At 33.4% G+C, this 21041-nt stretch overlaps 2 protein-coding genes across 5 annotated transcripts; one reads left to right on the top strand and one right to left on the bottom strand.

Moving 5' to 3' along the window:
* Window positions 1–5400: 5400 nt before the first annotated feature.
* On the bottom strand, window positions 5401–10712 carry LOC123703992 (protein CDV3 homolog). 2 transcript variants are annotated; one of them, XR_006753074.1, is made up of 6 exons: window positions 10374–10712; window positions 8363–8527; window positions 7471–7611; window positions 6693–6879; window positions 6499–6549; window positions 5401–6075 (listed from the first exon to the last, which is right to left on the bottom strand). XR_006753074.1 is itself a non-coding variant. In XM_045652221.1 (5 exons), exons 1-4 carry the CDS (start codon window positions 10548–10550, stop codon window positions 6697–6699), a joined length of 666 nt encoding a protein of 221 aa, XP_045508177.1. In that variant the 5' UTR covers window positions 10551–10712; the 3' UTR covers window positions 5401–6075; window positions 6693–6696. The 2 variants fall into 2 exon arrangements, 1 of the variants encoding a protein (XP_045508177.1); XM_045652221.1 differs by lacking the exon at window positions 6499–6549.
* A 6762-nt stretch (window positions 10713–17474) lies between these two features.
* On the top strand, window positions 17475–18818 carry LOC123703993 (cytochrome c oxidase subunit 7C, mitochondrial-like). 3 transcript variants are annotated; one of them, XR_006753075.1, is made up of 4 exons: window positions 17475–17667; window positions 17866–17988; window positions 18442–18490; window positions 18574–18818. XR_006753075.1 is itself a non-coding variant. In XM_045652222.1 (3 exons), the coding sequence occupies exons 1-2, from the start codon at window positions 17572–17574 to the stop codon at window positions 17983–17985; spliced, it is 216 nt and encodes a 71-aa protein (XP_045508178.1). In that variant the 5' UTR covers window positions 17475–17571; the 3' UTR covers window positions 17986–17988; window positions 18734–18818. The 3 variants fall into 3 exon arrangements, 2 of the variants coding, with proteins under 2 accessions (XP_045508178.1, XP_045508179.1); XM_045652222.1 differs by lacking the exon at window positions 18442–18490 and having other exon boundaries at window positions 18734–18818; XM_045652223.1 differs by having other exon boundaries at window positions 18442–18818.
* Window positions 18819–21041: the final 2223 nt, after the last annotated feature.

The following is a 21041-nucleotide window of genomic DNA, read 5'->3' as shown; positions in this document are numbered from 1 at the left end:
CGTACCCTATTGCAATTACAGAAGATACAATTACCATGTTTAACTACACAAATCGTAAAATTATAAATTTCTTCATCATTCAAAACAAGCGTTTAACATTACAGTTTGAGTGCATTATAATATTATTTGTAGCCTTTATAGCCTTCAATAGTTTTGTGGTGACATTACATATATATTACACTAAAGTCTTATTAAATCATTTATTTGAATTGCAGTTTGTTAAACATCTAAAACAGATTTCGGTCTCTTCACTAATACTGTGGTATAATATGTTTGGCAAAAAATCAACGAAGTTAATTATGGATTTTTATTTGATACTAAATACAATAATTATAGATTTTTCAATTGCTTTGTGTTTGGTGGAAATTAAAATTCAGTCATCTTCATCATGTGTGTTCGACGGTTACGGGGCCTTGAGATTTAATTTTATAAATCATGATATTTCTGGTAAGTCAAGTTATAACCTCATTTATCATTTTTTATTCAAAGCTCAGTTACATAAAGATAAATGTCGTTTCACTAGATTTTTGGTACCAGAAAATGACTTAAACTATACTTATAACTTGAAACAGTTTATGTTAAAAATCTATCGATCTAAGTTATTGGACCTGTTTGTGAGTATTTATTCATCTTACTCGAATAACTTAATTTTATGTCCAAATTATTTATTTGACACACAAATTGCATTTTACCAAATTTCCGTCATAAACTCACTAAGGATTAATTATTGTTTTCTGGTGACAAATTTTTATTCCGGCCTAATGCTCATCTGCTTTTTTACTGTGTTTGACACTTATGTAACGTATATAGTATTATTTTTTAAGGATCGTAAAATTAAAACCATTTATAATACACCGCTAACTAAAACTTATATTGTATATCGATTTACATTATTTATTTTGATTAAAATTATTGCGTCTTGGCTTGAGGTTTTTGTTGTAGATACATTGTGTATATTTTTATTTCAAATTCGCGGCGATTAATGACTACATAAATAATTTGGACGACACCTCCTTTTGTGAAGCTATATCTTGCTCCCCTGAGGATTGCTCCCACTTACTATCTTCTGATAATAATCATCTTAACCTTACAATATTATCACAAAATATACGTAGCATCAAGGCGAATTTTTTGGGACTTGTAACCTTACTAGAACGAGTAAAAGTATCGTGTGATCTTATTATTTTATCTGAATGTTGGCTATCTTGTAATCCTATTATTCCAAATCTGGATGGCTACTGCTCCCATTCAACTTCGTGTAACTTTAATCAAAACGACGGGGTTATAGTTTATTATAAAAACACAATAAAAGATGTAAAAATCGTTGAATTTCATATTGACGAAGCAAACTGTTTGCTTATATATATTGGCTGTGATTTAGTTATATTAGCTTTATACAGACCCTATGCTTTTCTAGATCCCTCAAATTTTCTAGTCTCGTTGGATAAAGTTTTATCTGACCTAAAATCTTATCGGAATATTGTGTTGATTGGTGATATTAACATTGATATTAGGCCTAATAATACATCCAATCACACATCGTCTTACCTCGAAATTCTTGGACACCACGGTCTTATTCCGGGCCACTCTTTTCCTACTCACGGACTAACGTGCCTCGACCATGCCAACATTAAGACCCGTTCTCCGGCGAAGATCTTTGTTTTGGAATCAACGGTTACCGACCACTTTGCTATTGTATTATGCTTATCACAAAAAAAACGGAAAGTAGCGAATGACTCTCTTTGCACCAAAATAAATGAAGATAAAATAACTTCTGCTCTAAACTCAATTGACTTTCACCCTGTTCTTTCTACCTTAGATGCCAATCAGGCGGCAGACGTATTTATAGAAATTATCACCTCTGTTATTTTATCCTGCTCTATTGTCCTTTCATTACCCCGTAGACGTAGGCCTCTCAAACCGTGGGTAACTCCAGGATTATTGAGATGCATGCGTCATAGAGATAATCTTTTCAAAAAACATAAAAAATCCCCAAATGATGATTTATTAAAGCTGACCTATAAGAGATATCGCAACTTTTGTAACGCGTTATTACGTAAAGCTAAGATAGATTATGAGAAACTTGAATTTGCTAAGGCAGGCAAAAACTGTAAACAATTGTGGAAGGTCATTAAATCTGTTATTGATTCTAATAAACCGCAACCTACAGCTCACAATCTAATATCTAAAAATGAATATACCTCTATCTGCGCCATTAATAATTATTTTGCCAATGTTGGAAAAAACTTAGCGGAAGCAATCCCGTCTTCTCAACATAGCTACGTTGCTCCTGCTCACCACTCTGAATCTTTTGTTCTCTTAGCGACGGATGACAATGAAGTCCAGAATATCATAAATTGTATCAAGAGTGACTCCTGCCCTGGATGGGATGGTATCTCGTCTGCTTTTTTAAAAAAACATGTTAAGGTTCTTCTTGCCCCACTTACCCATATTTTCAATCTATGCCTTACTACCGGTACTTTCCCTAACGCTTTCAAAAAAGCCCTTGTGCTTCCGATTTTCAAGTCTGGGGACCGGAACTGTGTCGAAAATTATAGACCTATTTCCATTCTTCCAGCTATGTCCAAAATTTTAGAAAAGATTATAAACAATAGACTCGTAAATTATTTAGAATGTCGCAAACTTCTTTCGCCTAATCAATATGGTTTTCGTAAAAATCGGTCTTCCACAGACGCCGTTCACAACTTAGTTAATCACCTTGTTTCACAAATGGACAAAAATAATAAATGTATGGTTTTGTTTTTGGATCTTGCTAAAGCTTCGACACAGTTTCGATCCCAATCTTACTGACGAAATTGGAGGCCCTTGGAATAAGAGATCTTCAATTATCGCTGTTTGAGTCGTATCTCACTAACAGAACTCAATGTGTTAAAATTGGATCTCTTACAAGCTCCGAGCACCCTATTTCTTATGGCGTGCCACAAGGCAGCATCCTCGGCCCGAGTCTATTTTTAATTTATGTGAACGATTTGTGTGATATTAAATTGCAAAATGGTGCTATATTCTCTTATGCAGATGATACGGCATTGGCTTTCTCGTCTAAAACCTGGCTCGAAACTTATAATCTTGCACAGCAAGGCTTCAATTCTGTTTTACATTGGTTAGATAAAAATGTGCTGACCTTAAATGTCAAAAAGACAAAATTAGTAAATTTTGCAATACGCAATGACAAATCTGATATTAATCACCTCCAAATTTTAGTTCCTTCTATCATGAATCCATCGAGTCCAGCTGTTATCGAAAGAGTATCATCTATCAAATATCTCGGCATCATTGTTGACTCTTCGCTAGCTTTTAAGGAGCATATAGAAACTGTTGGTAATAGGATACGAAAACTTATGTACATTTTTAAGCAACTACGCTCATCAGCTGACATTTCAATTATGAAAATGGTATATATAGCGCTGTGCCAGTCTGTTATATTGTATGGAATTGAATCTTGGGGTGGTACATATAAATCTTATCTAATTCAGCTTGAACGTGCCCAAAGGGCAGCTTTAAAGGTTTGCTTTCATAAGCCTCGATTATATCCAACAGCAGAATTATACAAACTATCTCAAGTACTAACAGTTCGCCAATTATTTATTCTTAAAATCGCGTTAAAACAACACAGTTCTACTCCTTACAATCCCCTTACTGAGCGTCGCAATTATTTATTAGCTCCGACAATTAGACTAAATACTTCTTTCAGTCACAGATTCTTTTTATTTCTTGGCCCTTACATTTATAATAAACTCCAAAATATTCTATCTGTACATTCTTTAAACTATCACAAACTGAAAATTTTACTTGATAACTGGCTACAGGGACTTTCATACGCTGAGACTGAGACCTTTTTAGACTCATTTATCTAATTCGTTCAAATTAAGATTTCAGATGTTTACCACACGCATTCAAACTCACTCACACTTACTCACACTACACACTCACTCACTCGTCACAATCACTCACACTTCATCCGGGTAGACTTTTGCATGTTTAATTTTATTATTATTATTTTTTTTTTGTATTATTTTTTTTATATTTTTTTGCTAATGTAACTAAAGTAATTTAATTTTTAAGCTACATAGTTTCTTTCTTTGGCTTAATTTTAATGTTCTGTTCATCCGAGTGGTGGAGACCTGGTGACCTGTATTACAGGTTTTACACCTACCACAGGCACCAGCTTTCTACACCTTGTATATGTTGCCTGTATGTATAATATGTATTGTAAAAGGAAGAAATAAATAAAGATTATATTATATATTATATTATTATTATATTACAGGCAAATTAAGTACATATTTTAAAATACTTTATACTTTTAGTGATCCTCAGTAGTTTGATTAAGCATATGCAACGAATATGTTATACGCACATGCTGTTTAAAAAATCTACTTCTTGTAAATTTGTGTTTGCACGGTAGTGACCGTTTTTTTAAAAATTATTTGTTTGTGGGGTTTCACAATAGGTAGTAATGCATATTTCTAACCGCCAGGTTACTAGAATAAGTATAGATATCACTACATAGTATAAAACAAAGTCGCTTTTTCTGTCCCTATGTCCCTTTGTATGCTTAATTAAATCTTTCAAACTACGCAACGGATTTTGATGCGGTTTTTTTTAATAGATTGAGAGAGAGAGAGAGTGATTCAAGAGGAAGGTTTTAGTATACAATTAATTAGGTTTAAGTCAAAGCGGGCGAAGCCGCGGGCGGTAAGCTAGTTTAAAATATACCCATGTTTGTGTGTAGAGGTGTAGGGTAAAGGTGGACTTCCGACCAGCGCGGCTCTATCGCAACGGCCGCAGCGTCTAAGCCGCTGCGTCACTGTCGCAGCGGCTTAGACGCAGATTGGCTTCCGAGCAGCGCGACTCCGGCGTCAGTCACAGTTATTAGTCCATACCTGACGGTTGTGCGGTACAGTAGGAATGAACCGAAAAATTAAAAAAATATTATTAGAATCATATAGATAGAATAAATAATATAGATATATAGAAAAAAAATAATATAGAATCATTTTTAGGCTGGTTTTTGTAGCCCGTTTCACTTAAATCGTACAAAATTGCATGTAATGTGCGTAATGTGCGTAAATATGTTACTAACGTCCATTTTTTAGATATTCTTTCGAAAATAACTCGATAATAACCTAAATCAACGTGCTTTTGCAGCCTGCCACGCGACAGTGCTTGCGCGAGCATAGCACGGCCGCTACGGCCGCGCGACACTGACGCAGCGTTACTGTCGCTGCGACAGTGACGCTGCGCTCGAACGTTCCATCATACATTTCCGTACTGTATAATACTATCGCTCTGTCGCCGCGTCACTGTCGCTGCGTTAGTGACGCCGGAGCCGCGGTGGTCGGAAGTCCACCTTAAAGGTAAAAAAGAAACACAAAAAAGTTAAATACATAATTTATTTCTATGGTACATGTTCTGAATGATTTGCCGACAAGTTTATAAACATTTTTACTGTTCAACATACAGAGGTAGCCAACCAAACTATTTCATAATAATATATCGGATTTTCAATCTTTCTATCAAACAATTTCCGCGCAGTCGACCCACGCTTTAACACTAAAAATCCGCCATTTTATAATTCATCGAAATTCCCTCATCCACGCAACAATCATGACACTGTATTAATTACTTTTTAAATATAAACATAAAAAAGTAACAAACTTAAAGGCACACTTCCGTTTTCGGGTTTTTCGATTTTTTTTGACAGTCGCCATTTTTATTAATATTTTAGCTAGCAACACTGAATATGGAATATTTATTGTCTATGACTGGAACATAGGTACTGGCCGATTTTTGCACAGATAATATATGAGCAATAATGAGGCGTAGCCCACACTGACTTTCGTGTATTTTTTCTTTTTTTTTTGTGACAAAACTGTCGCACGGTGGAAATGAGGTCAGCAACCGTCGAGGATATATATTTAACAGAGTTGATAACACTGGAAGTGCGCAGTTTGTATGCTATGTATAATGTGGGAATCGCTATGCCAGGCTTGCTTAAAGTCCATAATGACACTTCACTTTAATATTTATCGTTGCGGAACTGCCTTCTGTGACCTGCGGAAGAAAAATATTTGATTATTTTGTTTTATGCTAATAATAAACTAGTTTCGTATTGTTACATGGTTTATGCTTCGAGAAAGTTATCCGGGGAATTTTTTAACAATACACTTTGATTAAAAAATACAAAATTAGTCATGAATTACACAATGTGTAGGGCGATAAACCCAGTGGTGGGCTGCGTAGCTATTGTTGGAGGGATTTGTTATAAAATCATACAAAATTAGACAAATACATGAATTACACAATGCACAAGTATTTTTGTTTGTTTGTAAGAGGCATATTATAAATATGATTGGCTAGCTACGCTCCTGGTCCAAATCTATTATCTGTCGTTGTCTTTTGCAACATGCCGTGTATGTGTGTTTTTTTATTAATGGAAAAATAAAATGTTAATGTTTGTGTGTGTGTGTATGTCACCTGGCTAGCTGTCGTCCTGCAGCGAGGTGAAGCGGTTGGTGTGTGTGTCACCTTTTTTTTTAAGTGGGGAAATCTTGCATAGATACCCACGGCCTCCAGGGAAAGGGCCGTGGGTTATGTCGGATTCCTACCGACCAAAACCCCACTGTGTTCCGTCAAGCCTGTAGAATTCGTCCGTGACGTGTGTGTGTCACCTGGCTAGCTGTCGTCCTGCAGCGAGGTGAAGCGGTTGCCGAGCGCGAGGGGCTGCGCGTGCGCTGCGGGGCGCGTGTGCGTGCCGCCGGCGCCGCCCGTGCCCGCGGTGCTCCAGCCGCCGCCGCGCTTCGCCCCCGCGCCGAGCACCGGGAAGTAGTCCTCGTTGTGGATGTCCAGCGGGTTCTTCTGCAATTGCATTATGGAATTAATGAATTAATTAACATTAATTAACACCGATCGTGTTGTGTACATAAGTTAATCGTGTTGTGTAATAAGTTTTGAAAAGCGACTATTTATTGGAAATTTGTAAGGAATAAACTCAAAAGAAAAACCGATTGCTTTTATAAAAAAAATACAATATTATGAAAGACTACATTAGTACTAAGTAACATGAAATTTTTTACAACCAAAGATATAGAACACAATTCATATGCTTCTGTGGTAAGTGTACCGCTTCTATTCAGAAAGCGAACAAAAACTATAAACTGTAATAATCTGTACCAGTATAATAAAGCTGAAGAGTTTGTTTATTTGAACATGCTAATCTCGGGTACTACTGGTCTAATTTGAAAAATAATTTCGGTGTTAGATAGTCCATTTATCAAGGAAGACTATAGGTTATATATCATCTCGCTAAGACCAACAGGACTGCGGGTAAAACCGCGGAACACAGCTAGTAATCTATATAAAGTTGAAAAGTTTATTTGTTTCTTGAACACACTAGTATTAGGATCTACTGAAGTCTGGCCAAACAACTAGTGTTAATAAAATACTCACGTTCTGCGTCCTACGCACGGGCCCGTCGCAGGGCCGGTTGCGCGCCACGGGCGGCACGTACGCGGTGGGCGCGCGGGGCTTCACCTCCTCCACCGGCGGGGGCGGAGGCCTAGCGGCCGGCGCTTGTTCCGTTTCCACTTGCTGGAGCGAGGAATGGTGAAAATTTATAATGTGTTGTTTAGGCAAAAAAGTGAAGTCCCATGTCCCCTAGTGGGGTAAGGGGCAGATACATTATATATCTGTTTCACTGATCGATTTTCTTGAGGGACAAGTAGGTGATCAGCCTTCTGTGTCCTTCCAGACCGAGACATTTTTTTTTTCTTCGTCTCCACCGGGAATCGAACCCAGGACCCCTCGGTGCTACGCTCACGCGTCAACCACTGTACCAAGGAGGTTGTTTAGGCAGCGGAATACAAACTGTGTGTTTATATATTGTTGCTTCAAAACGTAATATTAGCCTAAGATTATAAGCCATAATATGTTAATTAAAATATACCCTCATAATATGTTAATTAGATGAAAAAAAAATTATACACTGATTTCAATGTTGTGAATTTATAAAAACTGTTTCATTTAATTAACAGATGAGGCTATATATTTCTTATCCCAGATCTTAGACCATATTGAGTTCAATGTCGCCATTGAACGACAATTACGGAAATTAATATTTAGTAGTTACTATTTAATAAATATATTGAATAAATAAATATACCTATGTTATTAACAAAAATGCAACAATTAAATATAATATTTGTTAATAATTCATGTAAAACTAGCTCAGTAATAGAATATTCATAAATTACATAAGCCTCAATTAACACAGATTTTTTTACATTTAAAGTTAATAAGAACCTATTTAAAAAGGTTATTTACATAATTCATCATAACTTACAGGTTTATTCCATGGTCCCTTGTTCTTAGGGTTATCGGGCATTGAGTCCTCTGCGGAGGAGTCCCTTCCCGACTCTTGCACACCCGCGCTGCCCTGCAGCACTTGGATCTTGAGCCCTGTGTAGTCCTTGACTGGCTCCTCGTACTCCTTCCATTCTTCCTCTTCCTGCGTTTTGAATAGAGAAATTTTTTTATTGAGATTCTCATTATATGAATCTAGTATTGATGCTATGATAATATGCTGTGCTGCGCAGTTTCACCTGCAGACAAACCCACAAGCAAAATCCACTATTTCTATAGCTCATGTGTTATACTGATGTTACCGTTATTACTTAGTTTCATGAAATCCATCCATAGTCCATTTTTTAGTGAAAGAGCAACATATTTACAAACTTTCACATTTATATAAGTAGCATATAGTGAGCTATATTGTACAGGATGAAATTTTATAGCACCAGTTGAAGGGAAAGTACTCTTAACTTAATACCTACTTTAGATAGAAATGAAAATTAAATTCTTAAAAATGTATTATATCAGCCTCAAAATATGTCCAGTAGTTTTTTTTGCACAAAACACTGACAACAGACCATCTCCTACAGTTTAATTATAATTTACTAGCTTTTCACCCGCGTCTTCGCCCACGTTTTCAAAGGAAAACCCGCATAGTTCCCGTTCCCGTGGGATTTCCGAGATATAACCTATGTGTTAATCCAAGTTACCCTCTATGTGTGCTAAATTTCATTATAATCGGTTCCGTAGTTTATGCGTGTAAACCATACATACATACATACAAACCTTTCCTCTTTATAGTATAGATATGTATAGATAATTGACGTAATTAATACCTATCATATAATGATATGATAGGATTATATAATACCTATTATTAAGATAAATACATCACAATATTATTATTTGAAACACTAAAATAACTTATGTGATGTCATATTAACTAAAAAAAAGGTGTATTACAAATTTTGTTCCACCCTGGACACATATCTTGAGACCCTAGTTTGAAATCACTGCTAAATGCATTTATAAGCTACTTCTGTGTAATAAATAAAAAATATACAATCAAATAAAATAAAATTACAATGTTACTAAGCACTTAACATCTGAGTCATATTATTAACGAATGTCATTTTATTACTACCGAGCATTAAGATAATTTTTAACACAAACATTTAATTTAATTTATTTATTTACTACATTCTACATCTTTACATTAAACAACTGTCTTCGACCACAAATTCATTTTATGATATATTTTTTTAGCGTTATTGGTTTATCTATCACTTAATAGGTAATTTGAAAAAAATTCATAGAAAATTAGTTCAAAAATAGTTGTGTAGGTTTTTACCGTCCCAGATATTTGGAGTGGGATAACACATGACTCATGTATTTGTTATTATACATACACACATCATTTATATATAAGCTATTATAAATGTAAATTGTAAACATATATACATGTTCTTTACATAGCTTCTATAATAACAAAGAAGTATCTGATGGTAAGTCAAGCTTTGTATTGAATATGTATATTACTGATAGTATCAGATATTTCGTGACTTTGAAATTTCAGTTACGAGCGCACAATGAAAGCGTATGTAGGTCAAAATTATCTTTAATATATTTTACGATTTTCTATAGTAAGATGAATTTCCTATACACTTTACTGCCTGCAAGTTTTCGTTGTTTGTACACTGTTAGAAGTAAGGTGTGAGACTTAATAATACTAAATAATATATTATTATGTAGAAGGAAACAAAAGCAATTTACGTGATCACTTGTTAACCTTTAATTTAGGCCAAAGGAGTGTCAGTGTCGTGTCACTGCGAGAAGCTGGTCGAAAAGTATTGAGTCACCGTCGACATTCAGAATGCTTGCTTTTGTATGAAAATAATCCGAGCTTTTATAGTCAGGCAGAAGATAAGTTACAAGTAAGCACTAAGCACCTGCATTTGACGTATCACATTTTACACTTAGACTTAATTTTTACGACTACTAACCGGTCCTCGTCCAGTCTCTTCGCCTTCTTGTGCCGGTCGTTCCTTCTTAGGTCTCACATCCGTTTTCTGTTTGCCGTCGTCCAATTTTTTCGTAAGTTCATCTGCCGTCGCAAACTTTTTGACCGACTTTGACTTCTTGCGATCTTTTTTCGCGAAGAAATCGTCCAAATCAGCCATATTTAATTTTGAATCGCTACGTGTATGTTTGTGTATAACGTAAAAAACAGCAATATTAGAATAAAATAAATGGGGGAAATATGTGATTAATCCCCCGGAATGATTTTTGTGGCAAGCGTGGCCGACTGTTTCTTTTTTTTTAATTAAATGGCAGGATGATAAGTTGCCATCTTTAATGGCATAGACAACTGTAATAAACAAATTTCTACCACATTCTACTATCCACACCACCCACACAATATTATTTTCTCAATTAAAATAACATTTCATATTAAAAAATAAAATCAATATTTAGTTAATACATGATAGCATTATGTGGTTAGGTAATATCCTTTTTTTGTGACCAGTGCAAACTTAGCACCCCATCTATGGAATTTTGGGTCGAAAATGACCTTGATCGTTAGGTCCCCGTTAGGTCCTTTAAGGTCCCACAATTTTTTCGTTAGGTCCCCTTTAGTTTTTTTTTTAATAATTTTTTAAATTTTAGGTATAAAAAAATGCAACTTTAGCACCCCATCCATAGAATTTTGGGTCAAAAATGACCTTAATCGATAGGTCTCCGTTAGGTCCTATAAGGTCCCACAATTATTTCGTTAGGTCCCCTTTAGTTTTTTTTTTAATATTTTTTTTAAATTTTAGGTATAAAAAAGTTACACTTTAGCACCCCATCCATAGCAAAATTGGCGAATTTTATCAAAATCGTATTCTTTACCGTTAGGTCCGTAGAGGCCCATCATTGAAATTGTTAAATTATTTATGTTATTAAAATCTATATATTAAATAAAAGAAAGTCGTGTTAGTTACTCCACTTATAACTCAAGAACGGCTGAACCAATTTAGCTGAAAATTGGCAGGGAGGTAGTTTAGAGCCAGGAGAAGGATATAGGATACTAAATATGTACCACGGGCGAAAACGGGGCGGACCACTAGTTATAAAATAATTGAAACCTGCGCATGCGCCTTAGAGCATTAAGACATGCGCACATCATACATAAACAATGCGAAATTTAAATTGGTATCGTTTCATTTATTAAATTTAAATCAATAAATAAATCTTGTGTCTATACTAGTCACGTCTGGTTCGAAAGATGAAACTGGCTTTTTATTTCGAAAATTTATTTGGCAACACTTGACAGTTATCTGTCATTAAAACCTGAGTTGTTGATGTGTCAAAGCTTGTCAAAGTGATTTTTTTTTTCTGCGATTTTAGCTTAGGATTTTAGTGATTTCTAAAAAAAAAAATTAAAAAAAAAATATTTTTGAAAACTGAGTTGAAAACATGACGAAAACTTTAAACTATGATTAATAAATTTAAAATGAAACAATTTGAAAGAGATGTAGTTTTCAAGGAAAAACAAGAGTGTTTATGAGAAATATCTCAATGCATTGTTAAGTGTGACTTGATATTTTGATGCTTTTCATCTTGATTGCATTGCACATTATTATAAGTAGGTATGATTTGTTTAATATTATTATTATTATTTTGCATGGATGATACCAGTAATCCAGTTAAAAACTATTCAAGCAACAATATGAAATTGAACGATCTGTCCGTTCAAAATGTTTAAAGACACAAAATCAGTATCTCGACGAGATTTATTCTATGACCAAACGGTTATTCATGTTGAAGAGCAGTACAAAAAAAAACAAGATGGAATAACTGCAGACATGGAAGAGTTAATGATGTCAGAGATAATGATAGTGATTCTTATTCTTTATTCGCGGCTGAACGCGGCTTTTAGATTTAATATGATTATATTGATTAAACAAAATTTAATTGTATTTTATTATGTTTTTTCTTACTTTCACTAGCTGTTCTTTTTTTATCTGTATCAGATAACTGTACCAGATTACATATATATAATATTATATAGATGAAGATGTTGTTAATCTCTCAAAAAAACAAAGCTCGTAATAATAAATTAAAGTATCAAAACTTTATTTCCAACTATAACCTAAGTTACCATATGATGATTTTTTGAATTTGCCGCCTTTTCATTCGTTAGCCGGACTCTATCAGTATCACTACATAGTATAAAACAAAGTCGCTTTCTCTGTCCCTATGTCACTTTGACCTTTGTACGCTTAAATCTTTGAAACTACGCAACGGATTTTGATGCGGTTTTTTAATAGATAGAGTGATTCAAGAGGAAGGTTTATATGTATAATAACATCCATTAAATAGTGGAGAAGTACTGTTATTTTTGAGGTTTCTAATGTGATGTCGTAAAAAATTACATGTTTTCCGCTTACATTGCAAACGCAGGCTGAACCCTACGAGTTTTATCAAAATAATGTACTAAGTATTATGTAAAACCTACTTTTCAACCTAGAATTAAAATAACTATTAGTGTATTAAGTAGTGTCAATCTATGGTGTATATATTAATAAATAAGCACTCTCAGAACAATAGATTTATTTAATAAATGAAACGATACCATTTTAAATTTCGCGCTGTTTATGTATGATGTGCGCATGCCTTAATGCTCTAAGGCGCATGCGCAGGTTTTTATTATTTTATAATTTTAATAAAATAAATAATTCAACAATTTCAATGATGAGCCTATACGGACCTAACGGTAAAGAATACGATTTTGATAAAATTAGCCAATTTTGCTATGGATGAGGTGCTAAAGTGTAACTTTTTTATACCTAAAATTAAAAAAAAAATTATTAAAAAAAAACCAAAGGGGACCTAACGAGAAAATTGTGGGACCTTATAGGACCTAACGGAGACCTATCGATTAAGGTCATTTTTGACCCAAAATTCTATGGATGGGGTGCTAAAGTTGCATTTTTTTATACCTAAAATTTAAAAAATTATTAAAAAAAAAAACTAAAGGGGACCTAACGAAAAAATTGTGGGACCTTAAAGGACCTAACGGGGACCTAACGATCAAGGTCATTTTCGACCCAAAATTCCATAGATGGGGTGCTAAGTTTGCACTGGTTTTTTTGTGCTCAATTTTTAAATGTCCTAAGTCACTGATACAGCAAACTATAAACATAAAATAAATCTTGTTTTAAATCCGTTTAATATCATAATTATAACAAGTATTTATAAAAAAAATTGAATAAAATATATTATTTTAGGGGAGGCAAAATATGTTTTATTGGATCTTCTTGAGCTATTACTCACACAAATTTGAAAATGTACATAAAACAATATAAGAAATATTAATAAAGAAGTATGAAACTTAAAATCAAATCAATGGAAACAGTATATTATTATTGAAATAGAATGATCAGCATGTATTATTTAGAATGGTTCATGATATTGATTGAACATAAATAGATAAACAGTAACTAATAAATAAAAAGATAAATATTCCATCCATTGACGATGGACAGGAAAAATAATCCAACTATACAGGAAGGCAACTAAGGAAAAAGCGTAAACAGGCTTCACATTTCAGTATGAAATCACCTATTGAATTCAAACGGATTATAGTTACTTTATCAGTCACCACACCTCGGGCCGCTCGTATCGACACCCGTCGATAGTCAATATCCTTATCTAATCTACCTGGTAAAGGTCTCATTTTTAATAAAAATTTGAAGCTAAAATGTTGGGTACCGTGGCAAGAACGACGCTCCTTGGCAGGAATGTTATGAGGAATTTCATCAGAAATGGATCCCATGGGGGTGTTCCTGGAGAGGTAAGTTTGTTACGTAATTTTCAGTGATATGTGAAATTAAGGGGGGTTATGATAGACGGTAACGATAACTACCTACCTATTCTTTTTACTCACACTCTTGTTATATAATAATTTTGATTTATAATTTAGAGTTAACTGTTATGGACTATTAATAATGAAATAATATATTCATAAATTAAATAAAGTAGACTGGATTCTTATCCAATCTTCAACTTGAATACCAATTATTTTATGTACTTTAGTATTATAATATTATTTTAAATTATTTTAAAATTCAACCAACTCGCACGTGTCTATACTAATATTATAAAGAAGAAGGTTTGTAATTATGTATGTATGGTTTTCACGCATAAACTACTGGACCGATTTTGATGAAATTTGGCACAGATAATCTTTAGACCCTGAGATTTGAGAAAGAACATAGGCTACCTTTTATTGCGAAATATGTATTTATTTGCGGACCGCTAGTTATATATAATTATGATTAATAATTTTGAGTTATTAGGACTATCATGAAATAGTTACTTTATTCACGATTTAAAATAAAATAGCATTAAATAATTGTAGGTACTGCGATTTCTTTTTTTCAGGTAGGTACTTCAGTTCACACTAAACAGTACAGTTTTTAGTATGTATTTTCATTTAATTTTCAACAATTTTGTTATCTTCTCCTACTTATCAATCGATTTAAGTTACTACATAAATCAGTGTCCCAGATTGGAATACCAACAAAGCTATCACGCAACAAGCAAACCCTCAAACTCACGCTTTTTTCACCTTTTTTTAAATATTTTTTTCTCATTTCAGAATCTGCCATTCGATATTAACAACAAATACCGCTTAACTGCAAACTTTTTCCTCTACATGCTGACTGGTATTTCTGCTCCTTTCATCATCGTCGCATACCAAATGAACAAGAATAAATAAGAGTAAGTTATTACTTTTTTTTATAGCATTCATGTTCTTTTCAAACCAAAAACAGCTACAGAGAAGTGCGGCAACCCCTAATTAATATTAATATCGCGAAAGTAATTCGATCTAGGTATCGCTCTGTCGGTCTTTTCTTCACGCCTTAACTACCGAACTGATTTCGGTTAAATTTGCTACAAAGATAGTTTTATTAAGAACTGGTTTTATACCCGAAATCCCACATGAATGGGAACTAAGCAGAGTTTCATTTGTTTATGCGTACGAAGCCGTGGGCGGAAAGCTCAATAAACAAATATTCAACACAATAACTCAATAACAATGTTTGGACACAAAAAACATTTGAAAACAATAATATACCAAATAAAAGCAGACACGGGAAAAAGCTAGGTTCATACAAGTCTCACTCAATAGGCATAAAACTGAAATACCCAAGCTTTATTTGATGACTCAATATGATGCTCAATTATAAGGAAAATGTATTTTTATCCTTGTTGACATGTTTGCGTCTAACTATAGGTATTCACTTCCATTACGTTAATTGGTTGACATAGTAATAACTTCATCGTATATTGGGTCGTTATGTTTTATTGTATCATAGCTTTTAATTGTATCCTAACTTACTTTGCCGAATTCAGAAACTTCAAAAATAGATTTAATTTTACCGCAAAATCCATTCTCTAAATTTACTATCTAGTCGCTAATCCTGGTGAATCAGGATGAAGACTAGGTTGAACCGCGATAAAACTAAAAAAGAACGCACGAGTATACGTGTCAGAAGTAAAATTTCTTTGGCTAGATTCAAAGATACAAACATCGTTGCCACTCCACAAGAGTTATTATAATCAAGCAGACTCGGTTGAACGGACTGACCTACCTAAATATTATACTTGCCAATAATAGGTACTTTATCGTATAAAGTATAAACATAGCAATTACATACTCTAATAGCTGTACTGTAATTAATTAATACTACGATACAAACGTTATGGCGTGTATAAATGCAATCTTTAGGCAGTCTGACCTTTTTGTCCTCTAAGAAAAATCGATATAGTTCGTACTCTATTCAATTCGGATCCAACACGTATAAGGAAACAATAATTAAGTTTTCTAACCGTTTTTTTTAGCACCTTTTATCATTACCTATTTATTCTACTTTTTACACTAAGACTTTGACTTGAGAAATACTTAGTAAAAATCGGTTATTTCAATATTAAAAACAGACAGTCCGTAGTAAATTGATACGATAATACTTAAATTCTTTCTCATCACGCTATAATTCTACAATCAAGTTGAGATTGATTATTTGATCACAATAAACCGGCTGAACGGATTGTGATGAATTTTTTTTACCTACTATCTTGGTCCATGTAAACAAAGTCGCAACTTATGGGTTGTGTATTTTTAGTTATTATTTCCAACTTTTATTTTATCTGGTTTTAAAATTACATAGAACAAACCCAATATGCTGTTGGAGATAAACCTTGAGCTAGCATACAATTTAATGTATGAATTTTATGATCCATTGTTCATAGGATGTTGTAGTAGTTAGATAGTAAATGTTGCCTGTTTTATGTTTACAGTTTATCACACCTTTATCTTTTATTATTAATTATATTACTAAAAACGACGTGTGGCACTCGGGGACTGCCGCGGCAAAACTATTGCATGGCGCATGCTATGCCTTCAAGCCACACCTCCGCCCGTCGGAGTGGGGAGCGTGAGGTTTTTTCGTTACGGAATTTCTTGATTCGGTCCCCGCGCTCAAGGCCCACGATAGAAGCTATGCAATAGCTTAAAAAAATAAGTGTGGTAAACATGTTATAAAGACTACAACATGTGACGTCATTAAAGACTATATTAACGGGGACGGGGGATTCACGGGGGTTTTGGAATCGCTCGACATAGTCAAAGTTTCTTTTTATTTAGCTAAGAATACTGTTGGTTAATATTATTTTATTTGATAGGTTTACTTACTAGTAAATAACTGCAATATTAACATAAAATTCATAGTTTTACCTATTTCATGTAATTTTCCGATCGCCAATTTTGATTTTAAATATTAAAACTGATGTGATTGCCGTTTCTTCTTCGCAGTAATTATTCTTTTGATGATTTTTATTCACTTTCTTTCCAGGTACCTGTGCAGCACACTTACATATATTAGAAATCCTTATTTAGTATTATGTATATAATTTCTCAAAGTAAATAAAAAGTAAAAATTAAATTGTTTAGTTTCATTTGTTTGTCCACGCGGCTTCTTTTACATTTGGATGCGTTCAAGTTTTTAATAGAAACCAAAACTACCATGAGTTAAAGAATTTTGAACGCAATGGTAGTTTCTCAGAAAAAAAGTTCTTGTCCAGAACGCAGATAGAAAATTTGATTTCGATCCAAGTTGTGTGTTAAACCTTCACGGCAGTAAATCTATAAAAATGCAGGCTCCATTATCTCGTGTTGCTAACCGTCTTGGTAGGAATGTAATGACCAACTTTGTCCGCAACCATTCTCATGGAGGTGTCCCTGGCGAGGTAAGTTCTAAATTCAAAATATTACATAATCGTCATTTGTCTTGTTTATTTTTTGTTTTATACAGTCTAATAATTAATTAGACAATCAATTAAATGCCATTCATTAGACCTATCGTTAAATATATTTCATATTTCGAACCAATTTTGTCAGTCAACTTTTTAATAACCTAAAATTTTTACTTTTTATTTTTGTCTTAGAATCTGCCATTCGACATTAACAACCGATACAAGCTGACCGCTTTGTTCACCGTCTTCATTGGATCCGGTCTTGGAGCTCCCTTCCTCATCACCCGCCACCAACTGCTTAAGAAGGCTTAATTTGTAAGTATAATGCATCAATGTCTCAAATTGATTTTTGAATGAGAATAAACGAAATTAGTATGTTTGTTTGACTTATTAAATATAATATTTTATATAATATCACCGTAGCAGACAATGCTGACTCTTTACCTCTTTAAATGTATCTTTGGATACCCCAGCACTTGCTAGTAATTATTTATTTTAAAAATTTACAAAGCTTTTTTTAAAAATAAAGTTTAAGTAATTGATAATATGCTTGTTCACAAGATAATTTTGGATAATTCAGTAAGAAAATGTGGGCACAAAACTAAGTCTTTTACACTTTTTGAGAAATAAACCATAAATATTAGAAAACAGCACATTAACGCACATACAATTAGATGTCAAATTGAAGTGTAGTCCTATGTCCCCAAGTGGAGTTAGAGGCAGATGTATTATGCATACATCTGTTTCACTGATCAATAATTTTCTTAGGGACAAGGAGGTTCTAGACCGTCAACCACTGCACCGAGGAGGCAGTCAAATTAACCCATTGAGCCCCAAGGGACCGATCGGACCACGACACAATAGATTTTCTATTGTGTCTATGATTCCGGGGGCTGAGTTATTAAGTTGGCACAGTTCAACTATTCTGTGGGAAAACAAGACAAATTGCATTCAATTGTGGCCATATCCACTCCCCAGCCACTCCCCAAAAATCTAATCAAATAAAAACCAATTTGTTAAGATAGGTACTATTATTGATTTATTTTTTGTTTCCTTTCAGATTGATGCAGCTACATTTCCTGTTGTATTTAGGTTAAGCTAGAACAATGTATATTATGTTTAATAAATTATGATTTAGAAGATCATGTATGTGTTTTATTTATTCACCTAGTAGAAAATAAGTGTTTCTACATGAATAAACCAAATCCTATAGATATCATTCTTATCGATAAAAAATTTAATATATTATAATAGCAACAAAACCCTTATTAGTTCACACTACATAAATAAGAATGGTTTCAAATTTGAAAGTATGGTATTAACTACCAAAACATGCAATATTATGGATTCAGAAGGCTACCACAGAGCAAGTAATATAGGAAGGCTACCAAGTACCTATTGCAGGTAGTTTATTCTTCGACCTTGCGGCCATGTGACGTTTTACGTTTGGTGAAACTAAAAACGATGAAATGCTGTTGAATGATTAAATTTGTAATGGTTAAAATTGTGTGTAATCCTTAATAATTATTATTATCTATTTATTTGACATATAATGTGCTTATATCCACGGAACTATATACATACTGGAACCCACACTCCCAAAGAAAAAGTGCAGTCAAGAAATTTGACCTTGAAAATTATCGTTTCCCCTCCGTCTCTTTCTAGCTAGGATGAGTCATGGAAATATATATAGTATAGCTATATTTCCGTGGGGTGAGTATAAAGATAAAAAATTCAGGATATTAAGGAAAAGATTATGGATACATCAATTTTATTCGTATTAAAATTTTACTGTAATACTAGATTTAAGAATTAATGAAGTAAAAGATCAATGTAATTTAATAATATTTATTTATCATTACAATGCCAACTGCCTTTACAAATTTGCAAATTATAAGATACAATAACAATAAAAAATAACGAAATCGGTTCACTGAAAATATTTTTATTATTCCATACCCTTTAGGGCCTTTAGTATTTAAATAGTTTTAAGAGTACTTGAAATATGAGATCGTGGTCTTGCGCTTCCCTATCATACAATAAAAAACAAAATATATGCTATATTCAGGGTGTAATCGTTAAGTGCACACTTAACGATTACACAGGTGATTATTCCGTAACTATTGCAGGTATCAAAAAACTTTAAACTGATATCGATATGAAACTTTACGTACCTAATGAGTAAAATAACAATAATAACTTTTTTTAATATAACAAGAAATATCTTAAAATGTAACTTTAAACCCTCCCATACATTTTATTTCCCGTGACGTATATATTACGTTCCCACTGCTGGGACATGGCCTCCTATGAGGTTACAGGCCACATCCACCGCACTGTCCAAGTGCGGGTTTAAAATGAATGTTGTATAATATCTTCGCTTTTTCAAAACAGGATATTTTTAATTCTACTATATTTAGCTATTTAGCCATGTATTACGTTCCGCTAGATTGGACGGAAACCTGTAAAGAGAAAAGAAGATTATTTGCAAAATATAAAAAAATGTCATTTAGATACAGAAAACACAAAATTTGTGCTGTTGTCTAGTGCTTCTATTTCAGTAGGTAGGTACTATATATTATGTACTTTGAGTTTTTGATTTTACAATATATCATTATATAAAAGTAGTAAACAACGTTTTTATACCATTAACTGTCACGCCAATTAAGACGTAGCCAGTGGAGAAAGACTTCTCCTTTTATTTTACCTCATTTAAAATACCGTACCGAAATATATTATATACACAATTTTATAAAGTATGGACACCCTAGTCTAATATTTACTACAATCATGAAACATTTAATAATAAGCAAATAACGATGTTAAATGGAAAAAACCTAATCGAAATTAACATTATAATCACAACTTCGATCTATTATTCCAGATTTAACAACAATTAAAGTAGAAATATTACTAAACTACAATTTTACATGAAGCGTAGTTTATGGATGGTTTTTTGTACTTACGAATGAAATATAATATCACATCCTGGCTGCCACTCACTTTTGCAACCGCGCATAATATATTTACAATCATTTCTATTAATTTTGGCTCAGAATAATTCCAAAATACAAGAACAAACTCACGAAATGAATATAAACATCCGCCATTTTGCAGTTAACATTATTTGACACCTAGAATTGGGGCTGCCGCGCAACGATTTTCATAACATAATTCAAAATATGGGAAAAAAATTATGAGCGTGCTCGATAAGCAATCCATTTTAAAAGTTGTAAACCTTTGTTATTTCAATGGAAAAGCAAACTTGCATGAATCTCGTTTAAATTTCATTTTTTTAGTGGATTTTATTAATGATTTTTGTCATATAGACCTATTATACTGACAGTCGATTTTTAATGCACGTCAAT

Source organism: Colias croceus, chromosome 28 (genome assembly GCF_905220415.1).
Source record: "Colias croceus chromosome 28, ilColCroc2.1".
Taxonomy (NCBI): Eukaryota; Metazoa; Arthropoda; class Insecta; order Lepidoptera; family Pieridae; genus Colias; species Colias croceus.
This window is presented reverse-complemented; position numbering and strand designations above follow the sequence as displayed.